We start from the raw sequence: 24,214 nt of genomic DNA, 5'->3' as shown, positions 1-24,214 counted from the left end.
GTTATTACCTCGGTCACGGACAGTGAGGAACGTCAAACAGCATATAGCATGTCTCTTTTGCATCCACTATTTAATCAGGCCTTTCCACTAAAATACACCAACCAGCTCATTTGAGATATAACCATAGCTTCTAATATGATTAGAGCTTCAATTTGAAAAATCTGTATTTGGAGAGGGAGAAGTTGGAGACTTTTCCCCCCCGAGATCTTCCTTGACGTATAAGGGTGCGTCCCAAATGGCGCCCTAGTTGCTGTTAGTGCAGTACTTTTGACCAGGGCCAATAGGTGGTATTTGGGACATACCCTCAGTCTGTTTCCAATGTACTTCCCTTATATTTACTGTCACTGAGTGATGCTCGCGGATGGCGCTTACTGTCATTTTCTGCTCTGATTTAAAAATTAAAAATAAATGTTTTATTTACCTCTGGGCTTCAGCCAAGTCCATTATATCCCACTGTCATATTAGCTGTGACAAGAGGGCCTGTCTTGATTTCCATTAAAGTCAGCTATTTTAAAAACTGCATTCCACTCGCTTAAATGCATTTCAGAGGGGCCGTCTAAAGCATCTGCGATCGCTCTCTCTTACTCAAATAAATTGTGTGGCCACAAGGTTTGTTGAGGTCATCATTATTATAGCACTAGCTCTGACGGTTTGGGAAAGTGCCAAGTCATCGGGGGGGGGGGGGGGGGGGAGAGGGAGAACCACAAATGGCCACAGAGAACACTTTAATAGTCACCTCTCTCTCCCAGGTTATCAGCATACGCCGACGAGGACTCTCTAAAGTGGAGAATGGTGAGAGGACGCTCTTTGTTTACATCCCTGTAAGGGAGCATTTCTCCTTCGCCAAGATAATCCAGCCACCTGACAGGTGTGGCATATCAAGACGCTGATTTAAACAGCATGGTCATTACACAGGTATACCGTGTGCTGGGGACAATAAATTGGCACTCTGAAATTTACAATTTTGTCACACAATGCCACAGATGTCTCAAGTTTTGAGGGAGCGTGCAATTGGTATGTTGACTGCAGGAATGTCCACCAAGATGTTGCCAGATAATTTAATGTTAATTTCTCTACCATAAGCCACATCCAACAACGTTTTAGAGAATTCGGTAGTACGTCAAACCGGCCTCACAAGCACAGTGTAACCACGCCAGCCCAGGAACTCCACATTTGGCTTCTTTACCTGTAGGATTGTCTGAGACCAGCCATCCGGACAGCTGAAGAAACAACTGAGGAGCTGGGCTGGGCCTTGCTCATCAGTGGGTGGGCCTTGCACCCAAGTGGGTTGGGCCTATGCCCTCACAGGCCCACCCATTGCTGTGCCCCTGCCCAGTCATGTGAAATCCATAGATTATGCCTAATGAGTTTTTCAGTTGACTGATTTCCTTACATGAGCTGTAACTCAGTAAAATCGTTGGAATTGTTAAAAAATAAAATTTGTTCCGTATTTTTGATTTATATACACAACTTTCCAGAGGTCTCCACCAACACCTAAATACAATCTACGGATAAACCACTGTGACCCAATAAAATATAACAGCTCTAGGCAATCTCAACATATGTTTTTAGGGCTTGAAAATGGAGAGGAAGAAGGGAATACTACTTCTTTTTGAGATTTGGAGTTCCTCCTCTCCAGGCTTTCTGTTCGGTATTACCCACAGATTCTGCCATTAGCTCAGTTTATTTTGACTCTTGGGGGAGGATTCAATAAATTGCAAAGCCGAGAACTGAATAAATTCAAGTATGGAAAAAGTATTTTCCCACATGGAGTTTAAGGAAATGCATAATTTATCTGTACTGAGCTTCTACATCAGGCTCAGATAGAATTGCCTTTTATATCATTCTAAACATCTGTGGTATAAAAAGAGTGATGTTACGCTCATAACATACTCGGTGGTACCAGAAGTGTCAGCTGGATATGATTCGTAGGCCTACCCCAGACGTTTTAGTCTAAATGAGATTTTACTCTGTCCTCTAAGGGCACGGGGGAATGGGAGTTGCGCATAGTGCTGCTATATCAATAGACTTCTGAATGTTATGAGTTTTCCCTGAAGAACAAGCCAACAAAATAACCAGAGAAAAAAATACATTCTACTAATATTTATGCGAGCTGGAGTCTGGCATTTTATGTCTGAACTTTGGGAAGGAACTACAGTCCCATTGCTTGCCCCGATGCACAATTGGAAGTTATTATGGACATTAATTTTTGTTGTCAACATTTTGATAGTGGCTCGTTGTGCACAGCAGGTCCCTTGATAGGAGGTTTACTGATTTTATTAGTGTCCCTAGGACTGGTGCTGTGAATCTTTATAGAAATATAACATTGTGCCATAAACTTCAGTAAATTATAAACCAAAACTTAATCCCCCATCTTGATTCAGAGCATCTATTTTCTTAAGGCTACAAAAGGTCACTCAAATTTTAAAACTGAAGTAAGTCCCACTTTAACTGAAAACAGTGCAGTGTCAATCAGCTGATAATGTGCCATCCTAGACTCATGACTAATCCACTGTTTTAATACCATTTATCATATTACATCATGGAACAGGCATAATTTCTTATCAGATCATAATTTTGTGTATTACTCCCCCCCCTCAGATTCCTTATGGACTTTATCTAGATCTGTAAGAGTCTGATGGTTATCCGACTGAAATGAACCACCTGCACGGAGGGTCTTCTTAATCCAGGATGATTCACAATGGTTTCATGCTCACAATGCCTAATTACCATCTCTAATGGATCGTTTCACATCCACTTTTGTAAGTGTGAAACGCCTTCTAAGCAATGTTCCCTCTAAGCTGCGCAGCTCCCCCGGGACTGACGAAGCAGAAGAAATATCATCCCGCACAGAGAATCACGAGATTCAACTTTCTAGAGTTTTCCCCATTTTTAGTTAACACTATCAACGTTTCCCTTGACTGTGGGAATTGTGATAGAATCAACGCAATATTAGCCACTTTCAATGCAACATACAGAAACAAAACAAACTAGGCAAGACAATTTCTTCCCAATTTTGTGATATCCAATTGTCCCATCGCTGCAACTCTCGTAGGACTCGGGAGAGGCCAAGGTAGAGAGCTGTACGTCCTCTGAAACACAACCCTGCCAAGCCGCACTGCTTTTTGACACACTGCTCGCTTAACCCGGAAGCCAGCCACACCAATGTGTCAAAGGAAACACTGAACAACTGGCGACCATGTCAGCGTGCATGTGCCCGGCCCGCCACAGAAGTCGCTAGAACACGATGGGGTAAGGACGTCCAGACCGGCCAAACCCTCCTTTAACCCAAATGACGCTGGGCCAATTGTGCACCGCTTCATGGATCTCCTGGTCGCGGCCCGGCCGCAACGCAGCCCAGGATCCAACCTGGGTCTGCAGTGACGCAGACCACTGCGCCACTCGGGAGGCATGCAATACTTATTAGTATGCAAAACTAACTATGCAAGAGATTTTGTTGTAGGCAGACTGCATCGGAGTAGGATTGTATTGCATTGACAGGCACCACTCAGGCCCGTACTCTACACAGACCAGTGCGCCATAACCAATCAGAGCTGTAGTAGGCCTATATGCAAAGTTAAGTGGCCATTGCAGTGGCATAGAATGGCACAATTCAACCATGGTAGTCTCATGATATGAATGTAATAGTTCAGACATTGTATGTATTCATACATGCAATAAGGAGCTCTGGTGAGAGCATCAAGCAGTGACCGGCCATTCACTCTCCAATTGTATTCTCTCTTATCCGACCTCCCTTTTCCCGACCTCTTTTAATCCTCCCATCCGCCTTCCTCGTTTCCTGTTCTATAAACGATTATTCCGTTGATATGCGGCAACTGGCTTGTCTGGAGATTCATCAGGTGCTGGCATCTAATGCCTCGAAAACATAGCGCCGCTGCACTTGCCGATTTTTAATCACAGCGGGACGTGCCAGGCTTCAATATTTACAGCCGCTGTCACAACCGTCCCCATGACCGTCTGATACGAGGACTGTGACTTGTTTTATAGGCATTAGAGCTTCAGACATTCGAATGGCTCCATGCTGATTCTCTGGTCAGGGGGACTCGGTGGAATTGCAGTTGGAGATGGGGCCCGGTGTGGAAAGAAATTTTAGGTGTACCTGCGTATTCCCAGATTCCAATTGGACACAAGTTGTGAATTGTAATTGTTCTCTCAGTCAACTTGCTTTGTGAAATAATATAGGACCCAAGTTTCTAAAGTTTCTAGTTTTTGCTGAACAAGTTTGAATAGCACTCATTTGAAAGAGAGGATCCAGTGTCCCACCATAACACTTCCCCCGTGGGCCGTGGTGGCCACAGCTGCTGTGTCGTCGCTGGTCTGTCCCCCGGAAACATGATCCTTTCTGCCCCTGGCCCTGGTTTGGATGGCGACAAGCCATGACGCCAGCCCCGGGATTTACCCCAATGTGTGTAGATGTGTGAGATTTGTAAATGGACAGACAACTAGCCATTGTATAGCAGAATTTAGCATCTATCGTTGGCGCTCTATAGAAACCCATCAGTGTTGGCCCCTTGACTAGCACCCTTGACTGGCTGTGTTGGCAAGACGTATGGCTTGTTTTTAAAAGTCAATAGAGTCCTAAGTGCTTCTCTTGCACATTCTTTAAAACGGAGAGATGAATATTCCAGTTTGCCGTCCAATTAGAGGTGGCCCCGGTTGTTCGATGGGCTTTATCGGCTGTCTGTCAGCTTGGTTATTTGTTAGCCTTCTAAAAGGACCCACAATCGGTAGGTTCTGTTTTTTTTAGCCATTAAATGATTGAGTCTACCCTTTTTTGTTTGAATCCATCCATGATGGTGCATTTGGGGATGAATGCTTAAGATCGTTCTGTTTCCAGTCCCGTCCATGTGAGAAACGTGTCTCGATGGCAGACCTGGCGTGGCGTGTCCACTAAGCTGTAGACATGTCTACACATGGCTTCATCCCGTGTGTCATGTGGGTTTGGTTACCTGACGACAACCATGTCAGAGGAGACGCTGTTTCGGTAGCTTTTAGTTAAACGTCACTTGTGGGAGCAGCAAACAAGCGGTGTGTGTGTGTGGACATAACCTTTTTCTAAAGTGACTTCTCCTCACCCTCTGCGACTTTCTGAAAACACAGGAAAGTGAAGGCAATGTGGAGGATGCCTGCTATAGTAAGCTGCTTTCACCTGTCCAGTTCTTTAATGCCAGTGCAGATATGAATGTATTTGGTGTATTGAGATGCAACCCATGTCCTCCTGGCTCCTGCCTCCTGCAGTAACCAGAATGCAACATAGTCCTCAGCTTCCTGCTGTTCTCAACCTCCCAGTTCCATTTTCACCTGCTGTATATTTATCCACCTTTGACTATTTTCAATGCTGCATAGGAGACTAAGTGGTTTTCCATGTACTGGCTGCCAGGAAAGGATTGTGGGTAATGGGTAGTGGTGTAACGGACCGTAGTTGATCCGTGCGGATCACCCCGACACGGTTCGGCACGCATGTGAACCGCAGATCAATTGCATAGTTTAACCATCATAGTGTGAAATAGTTTTACTGCCGCTGATACTTTTTAAAGGGATTAATTCCCTAAATCTCGACTCAGAGTTGCAGTGAAAAGGTAAAGACAAGACCGATGCTGTGTTTTACTCTGAAGGTTGATTTTATTATTAGTAGTATTTTTAAAGCCGTTGAATCCCAAAGAATCAATCCTGGATGCTCGCGTTGAAAAAAGCTTAAGAAGAAAAAAGCAGTGACTGCCATGGCCGGCAGAGGAGCTGAAGAACTGGAAAAAGCCTCCCGCTTCATTTAAGTCTCATGCATGGGAGCATTTTGGCTTCCCTGTCAAATATGATGATGGAGGAAGGGTGGTGGACAACACCATTACGGTGTGTAGTCATTGTGCCACAAGAAAGCCGTGTGATCACGGATATACATTGAGCGTGGCCACACATTTTTTTTTAAAGCATCATCACCCTGATGTGTCAGTGACGGGAGCCAACTCAGCCAAGAGACAACTTCTCACCGCGGCATTTAAGCAGCCCTTTGCTGCCGAATCAGACCGGACTAAAGCCATCACCAAATCTATTGGGATGTTTATCGCTGCAGACGTGAGGCCATACTCGGTTGTGGAAAACTAAAGGGTTTCAAAATATGGTTGAAAGTGCTTGAGCCACGCTACGAAATCCCCTCGCGGACCCACTTCAGTATGGAGATCGTGCCAGAACTTTATGAACAGGAAAAGATCATAAATTGTCGCCGAACTATCCCAGGCATCCTCTACATGACTGTGACTACTCACTACACCACAGAGGAGTGGGAGATGCGAAGTCCGGGTGCTACAGACACTCCCCCCTCGGAGTCACACAGAAACAAATCTGGTGCAGGTACTGCTAGGAGCAGTAGCAGAGTGGAAGCTAGAGGCCCAATATCACAATCACCACAGATAATGCCAAGAACCAAGTAAATGCAGTGATAGAAGCTAGACTGGGGCCACAGATAGCTTGCTTTGCACATGTGATCAATTTAGCATCCCAAAGGGGAATCTCAGTGAACCAGATGGACAGCCTCCTTGGGAGGATCAAGAAGGTGGTTTCCTTTTCCACCAAAGCACAACAGCCGCTCATGTGCTTATGACCAAGCAAGAAATGTTACAGCTACCAACCCACAAGCTCATACACGATGTCACAACAACATGGAACTTCACTTATGACATGTTGGAGCGCCATCTTGAGCAGCAGGCAGCTGTATACTCTGCACTGATAGACAAGACCCTGACAAAATATAAAGACATTGTCACCTTGTCTGATGATGACATGAAGTGGCAGAGGAGGTCCTCCATGTGGTCAAACCCCTCAAAACGGTTACAAGCCTGTTGAGCACTGAAACTGCACCGTCTGTGTCCATGATCCTACCTCTGAAAACCAGGATTCTACAATCCATGGCCCCAAGTGATGTCAAGGCTGCCATTTCGAGAGGACCTGAACCCCAGATAACCCCCTAATGTACAGGACTACCTTCGTAGATCTACTGCACTGGATCCAAGGTTCAAGTCCCTGTCTCACCTAGACCCTGCCCTATACCGGAGGACATAGTGATCTCACCGCTGATTGTGGCCACTGAAGAGGTAAAAAAAAAGTGAGTGAATTACTTAAATAATATACTGCAGTCTAATCTTAGTCTGTGCTATTGCTATTAGAATCATCCATTTTTTAAATTTGTAATAATAATTGATAATTTTTATTAAATGTTATTGCCACAATTATAGTTCTATGAACATAAATAGTTAGTTAGATCAAGTCATTTTTTTCTGCAGGGTCAAGCCACAGTGCAGACTCAGAGGCATGTCCTCCACAAAATAATTTGGCCATGAAGGAGCTTTGCCGGAAGACCTTTTGTGAGCAAGGACACGGGCAAGACGTTTGCCAACAGCTTCAAAGAGGAGGTGGCATCCTACAAGGCAGCAAGCGGCATTCCAGTGGATGGTGATCCACTGGCATGGTGGAAAAACAATGAGTGTAAATACCCTCACATTGCCATGATGGCTAGATGCTACCTGGCTGTGCCTGGCACTTCAGTTCCCAGCGAGAGGGTGTTCTCCACGGCAGGGGACATAGTGACTGCAAAGAGGGCGACCCTCTCCCCAGAGAATGTAGACATCCTCATTAAAAAATATATATATAATTTGAAGTTATAAGCTCAGGTCTGCTTTGCTTGGCCTTTTTTAAAACTTTTTTTTAATGATGTGGACACAGGCAATTTTTGCATTCACAATTGTTCAAAGGAAGGTTACATGCCTCATATTGCACTGTAATTTAACAATTGAGTATTGAACTTTTTATTTTAAGATTTGATTTAAACATTAAAGTTCCTTGCTTTGTTTTCTTTAAGTAATAAAAGGAAAGCAAAGTTATTTGTCTCCCTTTTTTTTGTTTTTATGCTGATCCGAAAAATGATCCGATCTGTGACTCAAAACCGTGATCCAAACCGTGAGTTTTGTGATCCGTTGCACCACTAGTAATGGGCATTTCCATCTAAAAGGACCCATGAGCACCAATATATCAAATGAAAGCTAAGAGTCAATATATTTTAGAAATTAAGGCATATACTGTGTACGTACGTACGTACGTACGTACGTACGTACGTACGTACGTACATACATACATACATACAGTTGAAGTCGGAAGTTTACATACACTTAGGTTGGAGTCATTAAAACGTATGTAAACTTCTGAGTTTACAACAAACAAACTACAAACAAACTATAGTTTTGGCAAGTCGGTTAGGACATCTACTTTGTGAGTGACACAAGTCATTTTTCCAACAATTGTTTACAGACAGACTATTTCACTTATAATTCACTGTATCACAATTCCAGTGGGTCAGAAGTTTACATACACTAAGTTGACTGCCTTTAAACAGCTTGGAAAATTCCAGAAAATGATGTCATGGCTTTAGAAGCTTCTGATAGGCTAATTGACGTAATCTGAGTCAATTGGAGGTGTACCTGTGGATGTATTTCAAGGCCTACCTTCAAACTCACTTTGCTTGACATCAATCATATAGAAAATGTGTGGGCAGAACTGAAAAAGTGTGTGCGAGCTAGGAGGCCTACAAACCAGACTCAGCTACACCAGCTTTGTCAGGAGGAATGGGCCAACATTCACCCAACCAAAATGTTTTGCTGCCTTGCTGTAGGTTGTAGAGGGAGGAATCCACTGTTGAGGTATCCCCCTGAACATAAGGCTCTGTGTGTGTGTCTGTTGAGGGAAGCTTGTGGAAGGCTACCCGTAACGTTTGACCCAAGTTAAACAATATAAAGGCAATGCTACCAAATGCTAATTGAGTGTATGTAAACTTCTGACCCACTAGGAATGTGATGAAAGAAATTAAAGCTGGAATAAATCATTCTCTACTATTATTCTGACATTTTCACATTCTTAAAATAAAGCGGTGATCCTAACTGACCTAAGACAGGGAATTTTTACTATGATTAAATGTAAGGAATTGTGAAAAACTGAGTTTAAATGTATTTGGCAAAGGTGAATGTAATCTTCCGACTTCAACTGTACTTGTCAAAAGTTTGGACACCTACTCATTCCAGGGTTTTTCTTTATTTGTACTGTTTTCTACATTGTAGAATAATAGTGAAGACATCAACTATGAAATAACACATATGGAATCGTGTAGTAACCAAAAAAGTGTTAAACAAATGAAAATATATTCATTCAAATAGCCACCCTTTGCCTTGATGACAGCTTTGCACACTTGGTATTCTCTCAACCAGCTTCATGTGGTCGTCACCTGGAATGCATGTTAAGTTAATTTGTGGAATTTCTTTCCTTATTGCGTTTAAGCTAATCTGTTGTGTTGTGACAAGGTAGAATATAGCCCTATTTGGTAAAAGACCAAGTCCAAATTATGTCAAGAACAACTCAAATAAGCAAAGAGAAACGACAGACCATTACTTTAAGACATGATGGTCAGTCAATCCGGAAAATTTCAAGAACTTTGAAAGTTTCTTCAAATGCAGTCGCAAAAACCATCAAGCGCTATGATGAAATTGGCTCTCATGAGGACCACCACAGGAAAGGAATACCCAGAGTTACCTCTGCTTCAGAGGATATGTTCATTACAGTTACCAACCAGAAATAGCAGCCCAAATAATATCTTCCCAGAGTTCAAGTAACAGACATCTCAACATCAACTGTTCACAGGAGACTGCGTGTATCAGACCTTCATGGTCGAATTGCTGCAAAGAAACTACTATAGAAGGACACTTAATAAGAAGAGATTTGCTTGGGCCAAGAAACATGAGCAATGGTGTCCTTTAGAGTGTGCAAAGCTGTCTAGGAAAAGGGTAGCTATTTGAAGAATCTCAAATATAAAATATATTATGATTTGTTTAACACAATTCTGTGCCCTCAGCCTAGTAACATCTCTCTGTGGCTAACCTAATCATCTGTGTCACAACTGCTAACTTGTGCATTTGTAAACAAAACGTTTACAAGGCTTGTGATTTAATGTATTACTGTGCGTTGCCTTTTTGATTAGCTTCTGTGTGACCATGTTTTATTGTAAATGGTTGGCTAGAAATAATGGTGTGATGGTGTTTTCTAGTAGTACTTTTCAACTTTTCAGTTTAGGGGTACCCTCGACGTCGCAAATTTTTGTTCTAACCCAGCACTAACACGTTCTCATTTAAACTAATAGAGGGTCTGGGTGAATAGTTAAGTAGCTTGAATTATGCGTTTGTCATAAAGCATTTACAAATTATATTCTTCCAGAATCAATTGGTAAACAGGCCTATCATTATAGGCCCATATATATATTTAAAAAAAATGTATTACAGAAATCTAATTTGCATAAGTATTCACACCCCTGAGTCAATACTTTGTAGAAGAACCTTTGGCAGCGATTGCAGCTGTGAGTCTTTCTGGGAAAGAGCTTTGCATGACTGGATTGTACAATATTAGCCCATTTTTTTTGTCATTTTTGAAAATTCTTCAAGCTCTGTCAAGTTCATTTGTTGATCATTGCTAGACAACCATTTACAAGTCTTTAACTTTAGACTTTCAAGCAGATTTTCAATAAAAATTTTAACTAGTGAATTTCAAGCACCGGAGCATTCAATGTCATTTCCTCTCCAGCAACTCAGTTAGGAAGAATGTCTGCATATTTGTAGTGACTGGGTGCATTGATACACCATCCAAAGCCTACAGTAATGAATAACTTCACCATGCTCAAAGGGATATTCAGCGTCTTATTAAAAAAATATAGAATATTCACATCTACCAATCGGTGCCCTTCAAGGCAGATTCTTTGGATGAATCTGTGTTTTGAAATTCACTACTCGATTTGAGGCACCTTTTTTATAGATCATTTTATGTGGGTTACAGAGATCTGTACCACTACATGTTGACCACTATTATTTAACACTGAATGAGTCCATGCAACTTCTTATGCAATTTAAGCACATTTTTACTCCTGAGCTTATTTAGGCTTGCAAAGGGGTTGAATAGGGGTTGAATACTTATTCCCTGAAGACATTTCAGCTTTTCAATTTTTTTTTAATACATTTCTAAAATGTTCGACAAACAGGTTTCCACTTTGACATTATGGATTAGTGTAAAGGTGTGTGAATACTTTCTGAAGGCACCATATATGCATTAAACATGTACACACGTACACAAATATACCAAGGCCTGGACTTTCCAACAGGGCCTTTTTCTATATCAATCATGGACAAGAGTATTTTCAGAGCTGATTCATCACCCAGCATTAAGGAATTACATTTGGTGTATGTTTGGTACGGGTACATACGGTACAGTTAAGTAGCTGTATTGTTGGCCTGTAGCATTTATCAGTCCCTTATCATGACGTTATGCTAGTGTGACAGCGCGGACATTGAGTGACATAAAAAACAAAAAAACATAGCAGACACTCGAAGGGAATATCTCATAACAAAGGTGATATTTTGCTCCATATCTTACTAAACTAAGGCTAAGTTCTGCCAGGGATTTTCGGAGGAAGATACCTACCCTATTGTTGTAAGTTGGAAAATGGCCTCATTTTAAAAGTAAGGTTAGCTTTGTTTCCGGTCGACAGCGAGGCAGGGGAGATGCATTAAGACGTGCCAGATCTGAGGTACACTAATTGATTTTGATTCGCCCGTCAGCCGCGAGCTCATCGCTCCACAAGTGAACCCGTTTGTTTCTGCCCGTCCCTCTGTTTGGCGCTCTGTCCTAACGAGTTATGTATCTGTAGATCTAACTTGTGCTCAGTGAAGCAGGAAGTCGGTTTTCTTAGGCCATCACACAAAAGACCATACTATGTGTAGCCTATAATATTATGCAATATTTATAGATTTGTTGATTTATAAATTCAGTTATCCATGTATAATATATTTTCAGTGCTTCAAGTTGAATTTATATTATCATCCACATAGTTGCACAAATGATTGGATATTTATTTTATTACCTCCAATAAATTCATGTAAAAATGTTTTTTTAAGTTTGCGTGTTATGTCCCCTGGGAAATAGCTGCACAACTCAAGGGGGTTTCCTCATACAATATAGATTAAAGGAAGGAAAAATTGTAAAATGTTTCACATTCCACGACTACATGCTTGTGATACTCAATTCCAGGAGCTACTCTGCAGAGATGCAGCTACCCTAGCTACTGTATGACTGCTAGGACTGGTGTCCAACCGAGCAGTAATCCACCTGATTTCAGACGTCAAGAAAACGACAAACAAACAGGAATGAATGTTCATTTTAGGCTACGAGTCGTGTTGAGCCTGGCACAAAACTGGGGCAATGTTAATTCTGCTGCCCTTAACACCAATGGGAGGAATGCATGTTGAAACTATTTGAGGAAATGAGGTCTGTTTTTACAACCGCACTACTTTTTGTAGTCAAAATGTCCCCCTTTTAAGAGACTTTTAGTTTTCGAGTCAGACGCTCAAGTTATTTCTGATGGAGAACTTTTTGAGGTACAGTACATGTATTGTCCACAATGTCCATTTCACATGGCGTGACGAGCCGAATTGCACCAGGTAATGTGAACGAGAAGTAGGATTTCTGTTTCATCTGAGGGCTGTACACTGGGCAATAATCGAACCGCCGTCTCTGATTCCTTTATTCCAGGAAAGTGTACCCAGCGACGGTAGAACTGTTAGGAGAACTCTTCAACATGAATACAGGTATGTGATGGGCCTGTTTTTTAACCCCACGCAACACAAGCGCACACACACACATTAGGATGTTGACCTCAAGGCGTTGCGCATATCCGTTGACATTTGCCAGCTGTTGAGTACTGCTTGCTGCCGGAGTTGCTTAGCTATGTCATCGGTTTCTTTTCTTTTTTTTCCAAACATCTCTCATTTCATTTCAAGATTCAGATTGAGGCAAGTTCGCAACAGATCTCTTATTTTTATATTTGTTTTTATAACAAATGATCTGTTTGAAGACCTTTAGAGCTGTTAGAGTATCGGCATCTTGTTAGCATTAGCCTAGCATTCAGAAAAGCTTTGAATGAAGGACGGCCGATTCCAGCCTTGATCAATGAAACGTATAGAGCAAGGGTAGCCAGCCTTCCTCCTGGAGAGCTACTCTCCTGCAGGGTTTCACTCCGACCCTGCTCTAACAAACCCAACCCTCCCAATCAGCTGCTCATAGGACCTTGTGTTACAACAGGGTTGAAGCAACATGCCCCCCCCCCATCCAACAGCTCTCCAGGAGGAGTGACGGCCACCCCTGCTCTATAATGTAGATTCATAGAGGCATTACACATATTCCATTGCTTTATGATCTACTTATACACCCACGTAATTCCTCTCATTCATAAATCGGCCTTTAATTCATAAATCGGCCTCTAAAGCTCCATCTTAAACTTGGCCCGCATCCCAAAATGTATGGAGTGTTTCATTACAGTAGCTATGATGACAAATCCTTAACTTAGTGTTATTACACTCCTACGCCGTCTGTTACTCTGCCAAGGAAAGTCTGGATTTGTTCCTGCTATGGCAATTGTTCACAGCACAAGACCTATCGAGGTGCCAATAGCCTCCGCACAATCTAGAATGCTCTTATCAAGTCCGCCAGGCATATGCCCTCGTTTAGTTTCCATGACATTGCAATCAGAGCTTTGCTCCAGCTTTGGTTAATGTTTACATCACAAGTTATTGAGTCACTGAACATCCCACAGTGTTTGCCAACAGAACGTTGCCTTCGAAATGGCAGGGTGCGCTGAAACGTTTTGCATGCAGAGTGTTTCTGTGCCCTCTTGGAGAAGTAACCAGCGTTTCATTACTCCCACGTCGATGACCAAGCAAGCATGAACGTTAATCTGCGCTGAGGTCATAGTTCATATGAAGTAGGAAGGGGGACTTTTAATTACTGTGTGTTTTACTGCATGCCTGAATCGGCCAGAATGTAAACAAACACACAATCGGTTAAGAGAGGTTTTTGGTGATGATTGTTATAGAATCTCTCCTTTTATAGTTTTAGGTCTATTCAGTATTGACAACCTAAGAGAGTAGACACATAGACAATCAGTCAGCGATATGACATCACAGTGGGCAACTTCCTGCTGACAAGCCAAACAACAACACTGTGTATAATGGCATAGGATACTATGATGTATGTAAGTACAGACTATTCCCTCCATCCATCTCGACATGAGCCGTCATCCTCCTCCCGTCCCCCATTGTTTATGAGAATGGAGCCGTTGTAATGCATGTGCTTTGCCTTCTCTTTCCTGGGGGGCCTTTGGCTTGTGCGTGTGTGTGTGCGCTGCTTTCTGCTGCTGTGGCTGCTGGCTGTGCTTTCTCAGATAGCGGAGGACACACTCGCAAAAGCACCGCCTTGCTAGTCACCCGCTCCCACATGAAGCGGGTCCAGAGTGTCCCGAATCTGGCTACAGGTACTAACACACACACCTAATACACACCACTGTCACACACACACACACACACACACACACACCAACAAAACACAACCCGTATGCCTAACACACATACGCAGGCCTGTACAGACGATCATTGAGTCACACGGATGTTGAAGGGGGTAAGTGAAGGCCGTGCTAACACAGTCAATCAGTGCAACTTTTGACGATGCGCAAATAAGACATGCAGTGCATTCGGGAAGGATTCATACCACTTGACGCTTTCCACATTTTTGTTACGTTACAGCCTTATTCTAAAATTGATTAAATATATATTTTTTTCTCATCAATCCACACACAATACCCCCTAATGACGAAGCCAATACAGGTTTTTAGAAAGTTTTTTTTTTTTTTTTGCAAATGTATAAAAAATATGAAACTCGAAATTGAGCTCAGGTGCATCCTGTTTCCATTGATTTGTCCTTGATGTTTCTACAACTTGGTTGGAGTCCAAATAAATTCAATTGATTGGATATGATTTGGAAAGGCAAACACCTGTTCGTAGAGCTCCGAGACAGGATTGTGTCGAGACACAGAACTGGGGAAGGGTACAAAAACATTTCTGCACAACAACAGTGGCCTCCATCATTCTTAAATGAAAAAAGTTAGGAACCACCTAGAGCTGGCCACCCGACCAAACTGAGTAATTGGGGGAGAATGGCCTTGGTCAGGGATTTAACCAAGAACCCAATGGTCATTCTTGACAGAGCTCCAGAGTTCCTCAGTGCTAATGGGAGAACCAATCAGGCCTTTATGGTAAAGTAGCCAGACGGAAGCTGGAGTTTGCCAACAGGCACCTAAAGGACTATCAGACCATGGGAAATCAGATTATCTGGTCTGATGAAACCAAGATTGAACTCTTTGGCCTTGATGCCAAATGTCACGTCTGAAGGAAATCTGGCACCATCCCTACGGTGAAGCATGGTGGTGGCAGCATCATCCTTTTGGGGATTTCCTTGAGTGGCCCATCCGGAATTAGCGACACTCCCCATCCAACCTGACAGAGCTTGAGAGGATCTGCACAGAAGAATAGGATAAACTCCCCAAATACAGATGTGACAGGCTTGTAGCGTCATACCCAAGAAGACTCAAGGCTGTATTCGCTGCCAAAGTGAAATAGACAAAAATTATAATTGAATAGGAGCGTAATCAGATCGAAACCATTGTTAGTCACTGAATGTATTATATACTATGAATTTATTATGTACTATCAGATGTTAAAAATGTTGTTCAATTTGTAATGTAGGCCAATTAATTGTGCTAATATTATAGGCTAATTATGTTCTGTCCCACCAACTATTAGCTCAGAAAATAATTGTCCCGAGGCCAAACCTATTTGACAATCCCTGGTCTAAAGGGTGTAGTAAAGGCTCTGAATACCTATGTAAATGTGATATTTCCATTATTTATTTTTTACATTTGGAAAAACCTGTTTTTGCTTTGTCATTATGGGGTATTGTGTGTAGATTGAAGGGGGAATCGATCCATTTTAGAATAAGGCTCTAACGTAACAATGTGGAAAAAGTTGGAGTCCGAATACTTTCCGAATGCACTGTAATTGAGTAAATTACTGTAACAGTTGTTAATTTTGTTAATACCCCATACCATTCTATTTAATAGTGTCCTTCGTGGGGTTTCATAAAGACATAAAATGGCCACTTTGTTTAAATGTTGTCTTTTTTCTTCCACCTCTTCCCTTCCACCGCCCTGACATCATTCACTTCCTGTTGCTTTCATTTTGTCTTACTCCCTGTGACAACCGTCGTTTGTCATCCTCTGGCACCAGCGTCCTTCTCACGATCTGTCACTCCGTTTCCTCTCCTTTATCCTCTGCTATCACTCAATATCACTCTCTTTTCTTCCACCTTTGTTCTTTTTTCATTCCTCTGAGAAACTAGATGGTTTGTGTCAGTTTCTCAGAGCTTTGCTGTGATTGGGTAAGACTGGGCTCTGTTCGAGTCGAGGGGATTCCCAACGTGCTTTGCAGCGGATGTGTGCACTGTACACGGTTGGGCGTGACCAATTTAGAAATGGTGCTGTGGTGGCTCGAAACCATGGCAACCCCGACTCACTCTTACCCTACATTTTGGCTCTGAGCTTGGATCTAGTGGGAAACAGACAGGGATGTTGTGTGTTTGTCTTTTACTTTTATCTTCATGGACTGACATCAAACACAAATATTGCTTGTGAGGGTATTGCATAGTCTAAAGCAGGGTTCCCCAACTGGCGGTCTGCGGGCCAAATCTTGCCTGCCAGCAATATTATTAGGACCCCCCCAAATTAATTATGATTTTTTTTTTACATTAAAGAAGGAAGTTACGCTACCTAAATAATGCTATAGTTACATTTTAACTTCATTCACGAGGTGAGAGAATGCAGAAGACAGTCAGCTAATAAAGCAGGTAGCGGACCGTTTTGAGGTGCTGAAACGTAAAGCTGCAATCAATAGGTGAACAGCGCCAGGTGCTGAAAATATAGCGAACTTGTTATGCAAGTGTTGCACAGCACCAGATGGAGAAAAACTACACCCGTCAAGTAATTCAACAATAATTTTAATTTTACAAACGACGAGGGCATAATTGGAGTCTATTTCTTCCGAACCTAGGCCCATATAAAATAACTTAAGTGGCTGAGGTAGGCGATGAGGCTCAACAGCGTCTTTCACAAGAACCAAATATTATGGCCTAATAGAAGTTTTTTACATTTTTTAAATTAGGTCTATTTACAATTTCAACTGACCAAAAATGTAGCATCCTACATAAAACAATCATTTAAAGATAAAAAAAGTTGATGTCTGTATCGGGATAGCCTGCTCCTTTAAGGACAGATCAAACGTAAAATACTGTCAGCTTGTGATCTAAATATCTCCAGATAAGCACTCACAATAATGTTACTATTTACAGTCATATAGGCCTCTTAAGTTACTTAATGGGAAAAGTTGCATCTCCCCTCGGACACGATCTAGTGGATGTCTATATTGCGTTCATGGAAGAAAATGAGGGCTCGCAGGTGTAAGGCGACCCAAGCATTGTTGGCGCATAAAATGCACGTTTCTTTGTTGTGCTGTATTTCTCTGCGCATGCCACTCAAAACTCGGCACTCCTGAGCGCATCCTTGATTTGGCTCGATTCAATTGTGTCCTCATCCAGCGAGGGTATCGTTTTCTTAGCAAGAGTATAATTCTCCACCTGGGCTTCCTAGGCCATACGTTTCCTAGGCCACACGTTTCCTAGGCCACATGTTTTTCCACCATGTCCATGACTGTTTTTCCTCTTCCTTGTAACTGTAGATTTAACCCGTTTTAAGTGACAGAATATGTCAGCCCCCCCAAAAAAGCTGTGTTGTGTAGCTTGCAGTTAACGCTTCGATGTTTCTGCGTCGGGCCTCTTGTCTGGGGCGGGAAGGCCACTTTGAAGTTCCCATGCTTAGATTCATAATGACGTCTGAGATTTTGAATTCTTTGCAAACAGCAACATTTTCATTGCAAATAAGACACAGCCGGCTCGGCATTGGGGGGAAAAAAATATGGTAAGATGAAGTGCACGTTCTTCCCCGAACCTTCAATTTTCATTACCAACTTTCTATTGATACTTTTTGAGAGTGACATTTTCTGTTGCTATGGAGCGAAGTGTTTCTGAACGAATGTTGACGTCTCAAAAAGTAGTGGGCCCTACAGTAGGCTATGTAGACCTATTTTTCCCAACCAATCAACACACAGTGAAATAGACAAAAATTATAATTGAATAGGAGCGTAATCAGATCGAAACCATTGTTAGTCACTGAATGTATTATATACTATGAATTTATTATGTACTATCAGATGTTAAAAATGTTGTTCAATTTGTAATGTAGGCCAATTAATTGTGCTAATATTATAGGCTAATTATGTTCTATCCCACCAACTAAAAAAAAATAATTGTCCTGAGGCCAAACCTATTTGACAATCCCTGGTCTAAAGGGTGTGGTGACCTAGCATCAAAGTTGGCCTTAATCACTGATACAGGGTCAGATATTATGCCATCCCCAATGACTAAAGCCAGGGTTGAAAGGTACGATAATCTGATTTTAGATCTGTGGTTAAGCTCAACTTGTACCTCAAATCTGCTGTATAGAACAAGTTGACAGATTCAAGTGCGGTCTGCCTCAGGCTGTTCATTTTAGGGACCCAACTAGCGCTCAATGGGGGTTGGAAACCACATTTTAATTTCCCTGCCGTGAAAAGTAATAGACCACTCCCCCCCGTTGCTCATGGGTAACGTAGTGAAAGACATCTCCCCCGAAAATGCAAGGCAGCGATGGCTTCGCACACGACGGCATCAGCTATTAACAACACATCCTGTCGACGCGGAATATCTCCAGATACCCAGAATTCCCTGTCATCTCCCTGACCCCGACTGTCTCATCCCTCTTTCCATTTATTTCTGATAGCTGTCTCCTACCTATTAAACTGCTAACTTAGCCAAGCCTCTTTAGAGTTTTTATTCTGACTGGTCGGGAGATTCCTTTCTTTTCTGGCTTTGTGTTGTCTTCTCTGTCATCATTTTCCCACTCTGCTGCTCTCTCCGAAGCCAACCATAGTCAAACCTATGGGGTTTGAAATAGATTCATTAGTTAGGCTGATGGTACTGTATGTCTGTGTTCAGTAGGCTCTCCCCAACAACCGCAACCTCTCCCATCTTCTACAGTAGGTTTTCCTAAACCTTTCATTGAGTACCCCCCAGTTCCACTTATTTGATCTATTCCAGTACCACAACTGATTCAGCTGGTGTGGTAATTAGTTTAGTCCACTGTGCTAGAAGATAAAAATACATCATACACCATCATATGTCCGTATGCAGCTTGGCCATAATCTATATAGTCAATGTGGTGTTCTCTGATAAAATACATTTAGCGATTGCAATGATTTATTTGGTAGCTATAAATATTTGTTAGTTAGTTAGCCGTGTTACTTAGTTTTGGGGCCCGTTGAGTGTATCTAGCTGGTTAGCTGCTGTATGTCCTCTCACCTCTAATAGGTTTATAAATCTATATTCTATTTGACACTCGCGTTAATAGCAGTTGGGATATGCGGACGGTAACATGTTCAATAGGGCACAGCGTGGCAAAATGTTTTGCAATGGAAAACAAGCATTTTTTTAATTCGGAAAAGTTCAGATTGTACCTCCCCGTTTCCCTCTTATTTGTTTCCGTTTGGTGCTGAAAGAACATGACCCTGGTTTCTATCTCTCTTGTGTGCACTGGGTCATAATGTCCTGGCTTTGTCTCGGCTCTATTGGCTTTTGTCAGGGCTGCGTTCAGAAGGGCACGACGTTGCGGAACGTTCAGATGAGGATAGATTGTGTCGAACACAACATTAGGGAACACTCTGCTAGAAATCGACGGTGTAGAAAAGACGTGCCTCTAACAGCACTCCATATTAGCCGGTTCCCTTCTACGTGTCATTGCATTGTCCCTTTTTCCTTCCCTAAATGTTCTTCTCCCCCTCTTTCAGAAGTCTGTCTCGTTCGTTTGCATATGTATTCAAACTACTGAACCCACCATTCCAATGTCTCTTTGGCTGCATATTGACGAGGACCCTGCACTCCAAAAGTCACGTTAATGCATGCGTTTCTTTTCTCCTCGCAGGGAGCGAGTCTCACTCGTCAGATTCAGGTAACTGCAGTTCAACGTGGTCCGTCTTATCTTGACCCGACGCTCACATCCAATTTATCTTGCACTATAAGCAGTGAAAAGGGATACATCATGGGTTGGCATCAAGGGGTCTAGTTGTCACGTAGAATTGTATTATGAGATGTGTGACTGTGACCTGTAATTGTGTGTGTATGTGTTCCAGATGCTTGGAGGTCACGCAGCACCGATGGCCTAAGGAACGGCGACGACATCACTTCCTCCTTGGCCGCCAAGGGCTTCCGCAGTGTCAGGCCCAACCTGCAAGACAAGAGGTCCCCCACACAGGTGAATACACACGTGAATACACCACACACACTGTGCATTGTTGAATTCCTATACAGCATTTTAAGATGTTTAACCAGAGTTTTCACACCACACTGATTGAGTTGAGTGGCAAAGCTATCAGTGTTGAATCCGTAGTATTAAAGCATTCTTTATCGGGAAGTTTATAATGTGAATAAATCCGACAGTGTTATTCCTTCACCACCAGTGCCTCCAGAGAATTTCCCCTGTCAAGTTGTTCTGTTGATTCAAGTTGATAAGTTTATGTTGTTTTCCAGCGGCGATGAAGAGACTAATCAAAGATTCCTTTCTTCCCCCCAGAGGAGTGTGAGTCTGTGTCATTTGGGGATAATAAACGCAGCCAGGAAGCAGTCTGCTCCACACATCTCTTCAATCTTCTAAAATGATCTCTGTTTGATTTCAGGCCACATTTTTATGATGTTGGCTTTAACGTGGGAAATAAATCGCACCACAACCTCATAAAATGTTTACAACGTAGAGAGAAAAAAAAACTGAATATATTCCGGTCAAGGGTGTATTGGGCTTGTATTTTACTTTGGACTGGATTTTGTCCGTCTCATATCTTTATTTTAATCGTTCCATTGATAAACAATGTTGTTTGTTGCTGTTTTCCTTCTCTGATTCTAATTGGCTGCACAGGCTGTCAATCAGTTCCCCCTCCCGCCACCTAGGAGAGAGAGCTACCCCTCCCCCGCCACAGGCGCTATCCCCCCCTCCTACAGCTCCCTCCTAGCCAAGACCCTCGGACACGGGATGCTGGCCCTCTCCAACGAGAAGGCCGTCCTCAAAGAGTCTTACACAGTCAAGAGCACGTCTTCTTACTCCCACCACCAGAGCACAACCACCACTTCTGTACCCCAATCTGAACCAGAACCCAACCCCATCCCCAGTGGCACCAGCAAGGTCAAAGCCTCCACTGCTACTTCCTCCACCACCACCCAGCTTCAGGCTGCAGAGCGCAAGGTGTCCTCCCTCAGACTCACCCCCGTCACCATCCCTGATCCCCCCTCCCACCAGCCCATCCCCCAGCCCGAGGCTCTCACCACCTCCCCTCCTCCCTCTAACCTTCCCCCCCATAGAGACTCCTCCATCGGCTCCCAAAGCCATCACACAGCCTCTCTCTCCATCCAGATGGCCCCGCGGAGCCCCAAACCACCGGGCTCCAAGGCCCCCACCCTAGCTTCTGACCCTGGGGAGGCCAGGAAGGTGAAAGGCCCCCCTCCAGTTCCACCTCGACCGGCCGAAGCGAATGTGCTGGTACTATAACTGAGTTTCAGTTTCCTAATCAACCTCTGTCAGTTCTTCTTCAACAGCACCACAGTGGTTTGTCAGGCACAATCAACCAACCAGACTAACTGTGATTGTGCGTTTGTCAGGGGGTTGGCCAGATTTAGAGCACAGTGTGTTTTCTTCAGAGTCCAATATCTTCAAACACCGTGATTGCACTAATCCTCATACCCCACAATGAAGGTAACAACAGTCTGCACACTATAATGCAGTGCGACAAAACAGCACATCATTTTATGTCACACACAGTGTCACTTCCTGCCCTGTTTGGACCATCCAACCATGCACAGCCGCATCATTAAACTCTCTCCCTTTCTTCCTCCTACATAACCCCCTTCCATCCTACCAGGGCTCGCCTCCTCACCCCTGCTCCCCCGACCACAGCGCCCGGCGCTCCCCTTACAACCGCCACAGCGCCGACTCACTGGACTACCTGGCGGGCCTCAAAGCCCTGTTGCCCACTCCGTACGTCCCGTCCCCATATGCCACCTTGGAGCGCGGCGGGGGGGACCGAATGGACAAAATTGGCGTAGTCGGCGGTGTTAGCATTAGCATGGTTAGTGCTGGTGGAGGTATGGGGGGCAGGTCACCCTCGCTCTCCCCCGTGACAGTGTCAGCGCTCAGCCAGTATTCGTCCTCCACGGCAGGCCTCCTGGAGGAGCTCCAGATCTGCAGCCTGGACTCCCCCGGCGTGTCTCCCTCACCCTCGCCCACCCTCAGCCACATGTCGTCCACCACGGGCCCCGACGAGGCGCCGCCGCTAACCTCCGCTGCTGCTGCCACTAACGTAACTATCCCCCCCCCCCCCACCCACCCACAACGTCGCTAACTACTGGCTACACCAAGGAAGCTTGAGTCCCCCTCCCCCCCAACCTCAAACTGTTCCACCCCTAAACAATATCGTGTTTACAAGCTCCTCCAACTAATCCACTCACCCGTCTTGAGTGAGGCGCTCTTGTATGCCCTACCCCCCCTGTCCCACTGTCATAACATCACCCTTTGCACTCTTCTGATGGTTTAGTCTAACAACATCTTGATGCATCGTTATCCCACCTTAGCGTGTCTTTTTTGTGTGTTTCTCACATACCACAAATGTGAGGATTTGTCCAACTGTCATTAACTTTTTGGTACAACAACTTCTTTCCTATGCCTGTTAAGTCTTTTTTGTATTTCATTGTGGGAGTTTTTGATTGTGGGTCTTTCAATGTGACAAGGATTTGACACCGGCTTTTACGTGTCGTTTCTAACCAATAATGAAACACCTGATTTTTGAAGTAAGCCCATGTTGTTTGTTGACGTCCGACTACTCCACTACTTATTTTTTAACTAACCTGTTGTGTTTTCTCTGATGCAGCACGCTTTTCCAATACTGTCTGTTGCACTCCTCTCATAACAATCACAGTCTACTCGTATAACCATTTTAGTCTTACCGGTAAAACCTATTGTTATTACAGACTAAGAGACTAAGAGTCTTCGAGTCTTAACCAGCTGATAACATTATGTGGGTGTCTGTCCCATCACGTTTTGACCACTATAAACGTTGTTTCTTGCAAATGGGAGTGCACTGTTTTTACCCTACTGGTTCTGATGTCCCCCCCCTCCAGGGCCAAGCTATTCAAGTGGCAATGAATGGAGGTGCGCCCCACCCCCAGAGACCGTCCTCACCCCCGGCCTACCCCCCTCTCCCCGCCTCGTTCAGCCCAGGAGGAGTTCACGTGCAGAGTCGGAACGCAGGTGAGAGTGGGGATCCCGACCGTGTCAGCCTGGGCTGATTTTTTTTGATTGTTTTTGTAAGCAGGCAGCTGCCCTGCAGTTAACCACAATGCCATATTACTGAGTCTACCTTTAACAAAATAATGAGCACAGAATATGGCTTGACAACCACGACATAACCAAGCACTCTTACGCTAAGAACGATCCTGAACCACAATGTACGCCTCCACACAGAGTATGCCAATTGATAGCCGGTATTCAGATTTCTATGAATTTACACGTCATCAGGCTACTGTGGTGTTTTGTTTCAACTCATACTTTCACTTTGTTCTGATATTGATCCCCTCACTCTTAATACCGCCCAGAAATAATGGCCCTTTTTATTGCACTTGTCTAGTTAGTTGATCTAATGGGGACTATTGTTGTTTGCAGGATATGATGTATTTACACCTATTAGAGGCAGAAGGGAAGTACTCGATAGGGGAACACAATGGGAAATGAATGGCTGACAAAGTGGACCTGGCAGTGGGAATATGCTTATCGGGGCATAACTCACATCGGCGTTGCACATCCCTACATGTACTATGATGTACCGTATACACACTGAGTGTACGAAATGTTAGGAACCGCTTTCTCTTTCCATGACACAGACTGGCCAGGTGACAGCTATGGTCCCTTATTGATGTCACTTGTTAAATTCACTTCAGTCAGTATAGATGAAGGGGGAGGAGACAGGTTAAAGAAGGATTTGTAAGCCTTGAGGCAATCGAGACGTGGATTGTGTATGTGTCATTCAGGGGTTGAATGGGCAAGACA

At 43.5% G+C, this 24,214-nt stretch overlaps 1 protein-coding gene across 50 annotated transcripts in view; it reads left to right on the top strand.

The window, feature by feature from the left end:
- LOC110497456 (sorbin and SH3 domain-containing protein 2) overlaps positions 1-24,214 on the top strand; it is an 83,043-nt gene that overhangs the window by 25,156 nt on the left and 33,673 nt on the right. For 12 of the 50 annotated variants that reach the window (XM_090210633.1, XM_090210630.1, XM_090210642.1 and 9 more), the window contains exons 3-7: positions 12,628-12,683; positions 20,051-20,077; positions 20,259-20,380; positions 21,050-21,655; positions 23,290-23,419. In XM_090210633.1, coding sequence (XP_090066759.1) covers positions 12,674-12,683; positions 20,051-20,077; positions 20,259-20,380; positions 21,050-21,655; positions 23,290-23,419 — 895 coding nt within the window. In that variant the 5' untranslated portion in view covers positions 12,628-12,673. Of the gene's footprint in view, positions 1-12,627; positions 12,684-14,314; positions 14,405-20,050; positions 20,078-20,258; positions 20,381-21,049; positions 21,656-22,034; positions 22,473-23,289; positions 23,420-24,214 lie in introns of all 50 variants that reach the window. The other 38 variants (XM_090210668.1, XM_090210666.1, XM_090210659.1 and 35 more) reach the window with 8 other exon arrangements.

This window comes from Oncorhynchus mykiss, chromosome 19 (assembly GCF_057628025.1).
Source record: "Oncorhynchus mykiss isolate SJ-2025 chromosome 19, ASM5762802v1, whole genome shotgun sequence".
NCBI lineage: Eukaryota > Metazoa > Chordata > Actinopteri > Salmoniformes > Salmonidae > Oncorhynchus > Oncorhynchus mykiss.
Note: the sequence above shows the minus strand (reverse complement) of the source record. Positions and strands in the feature narration are given on the sequence as shown.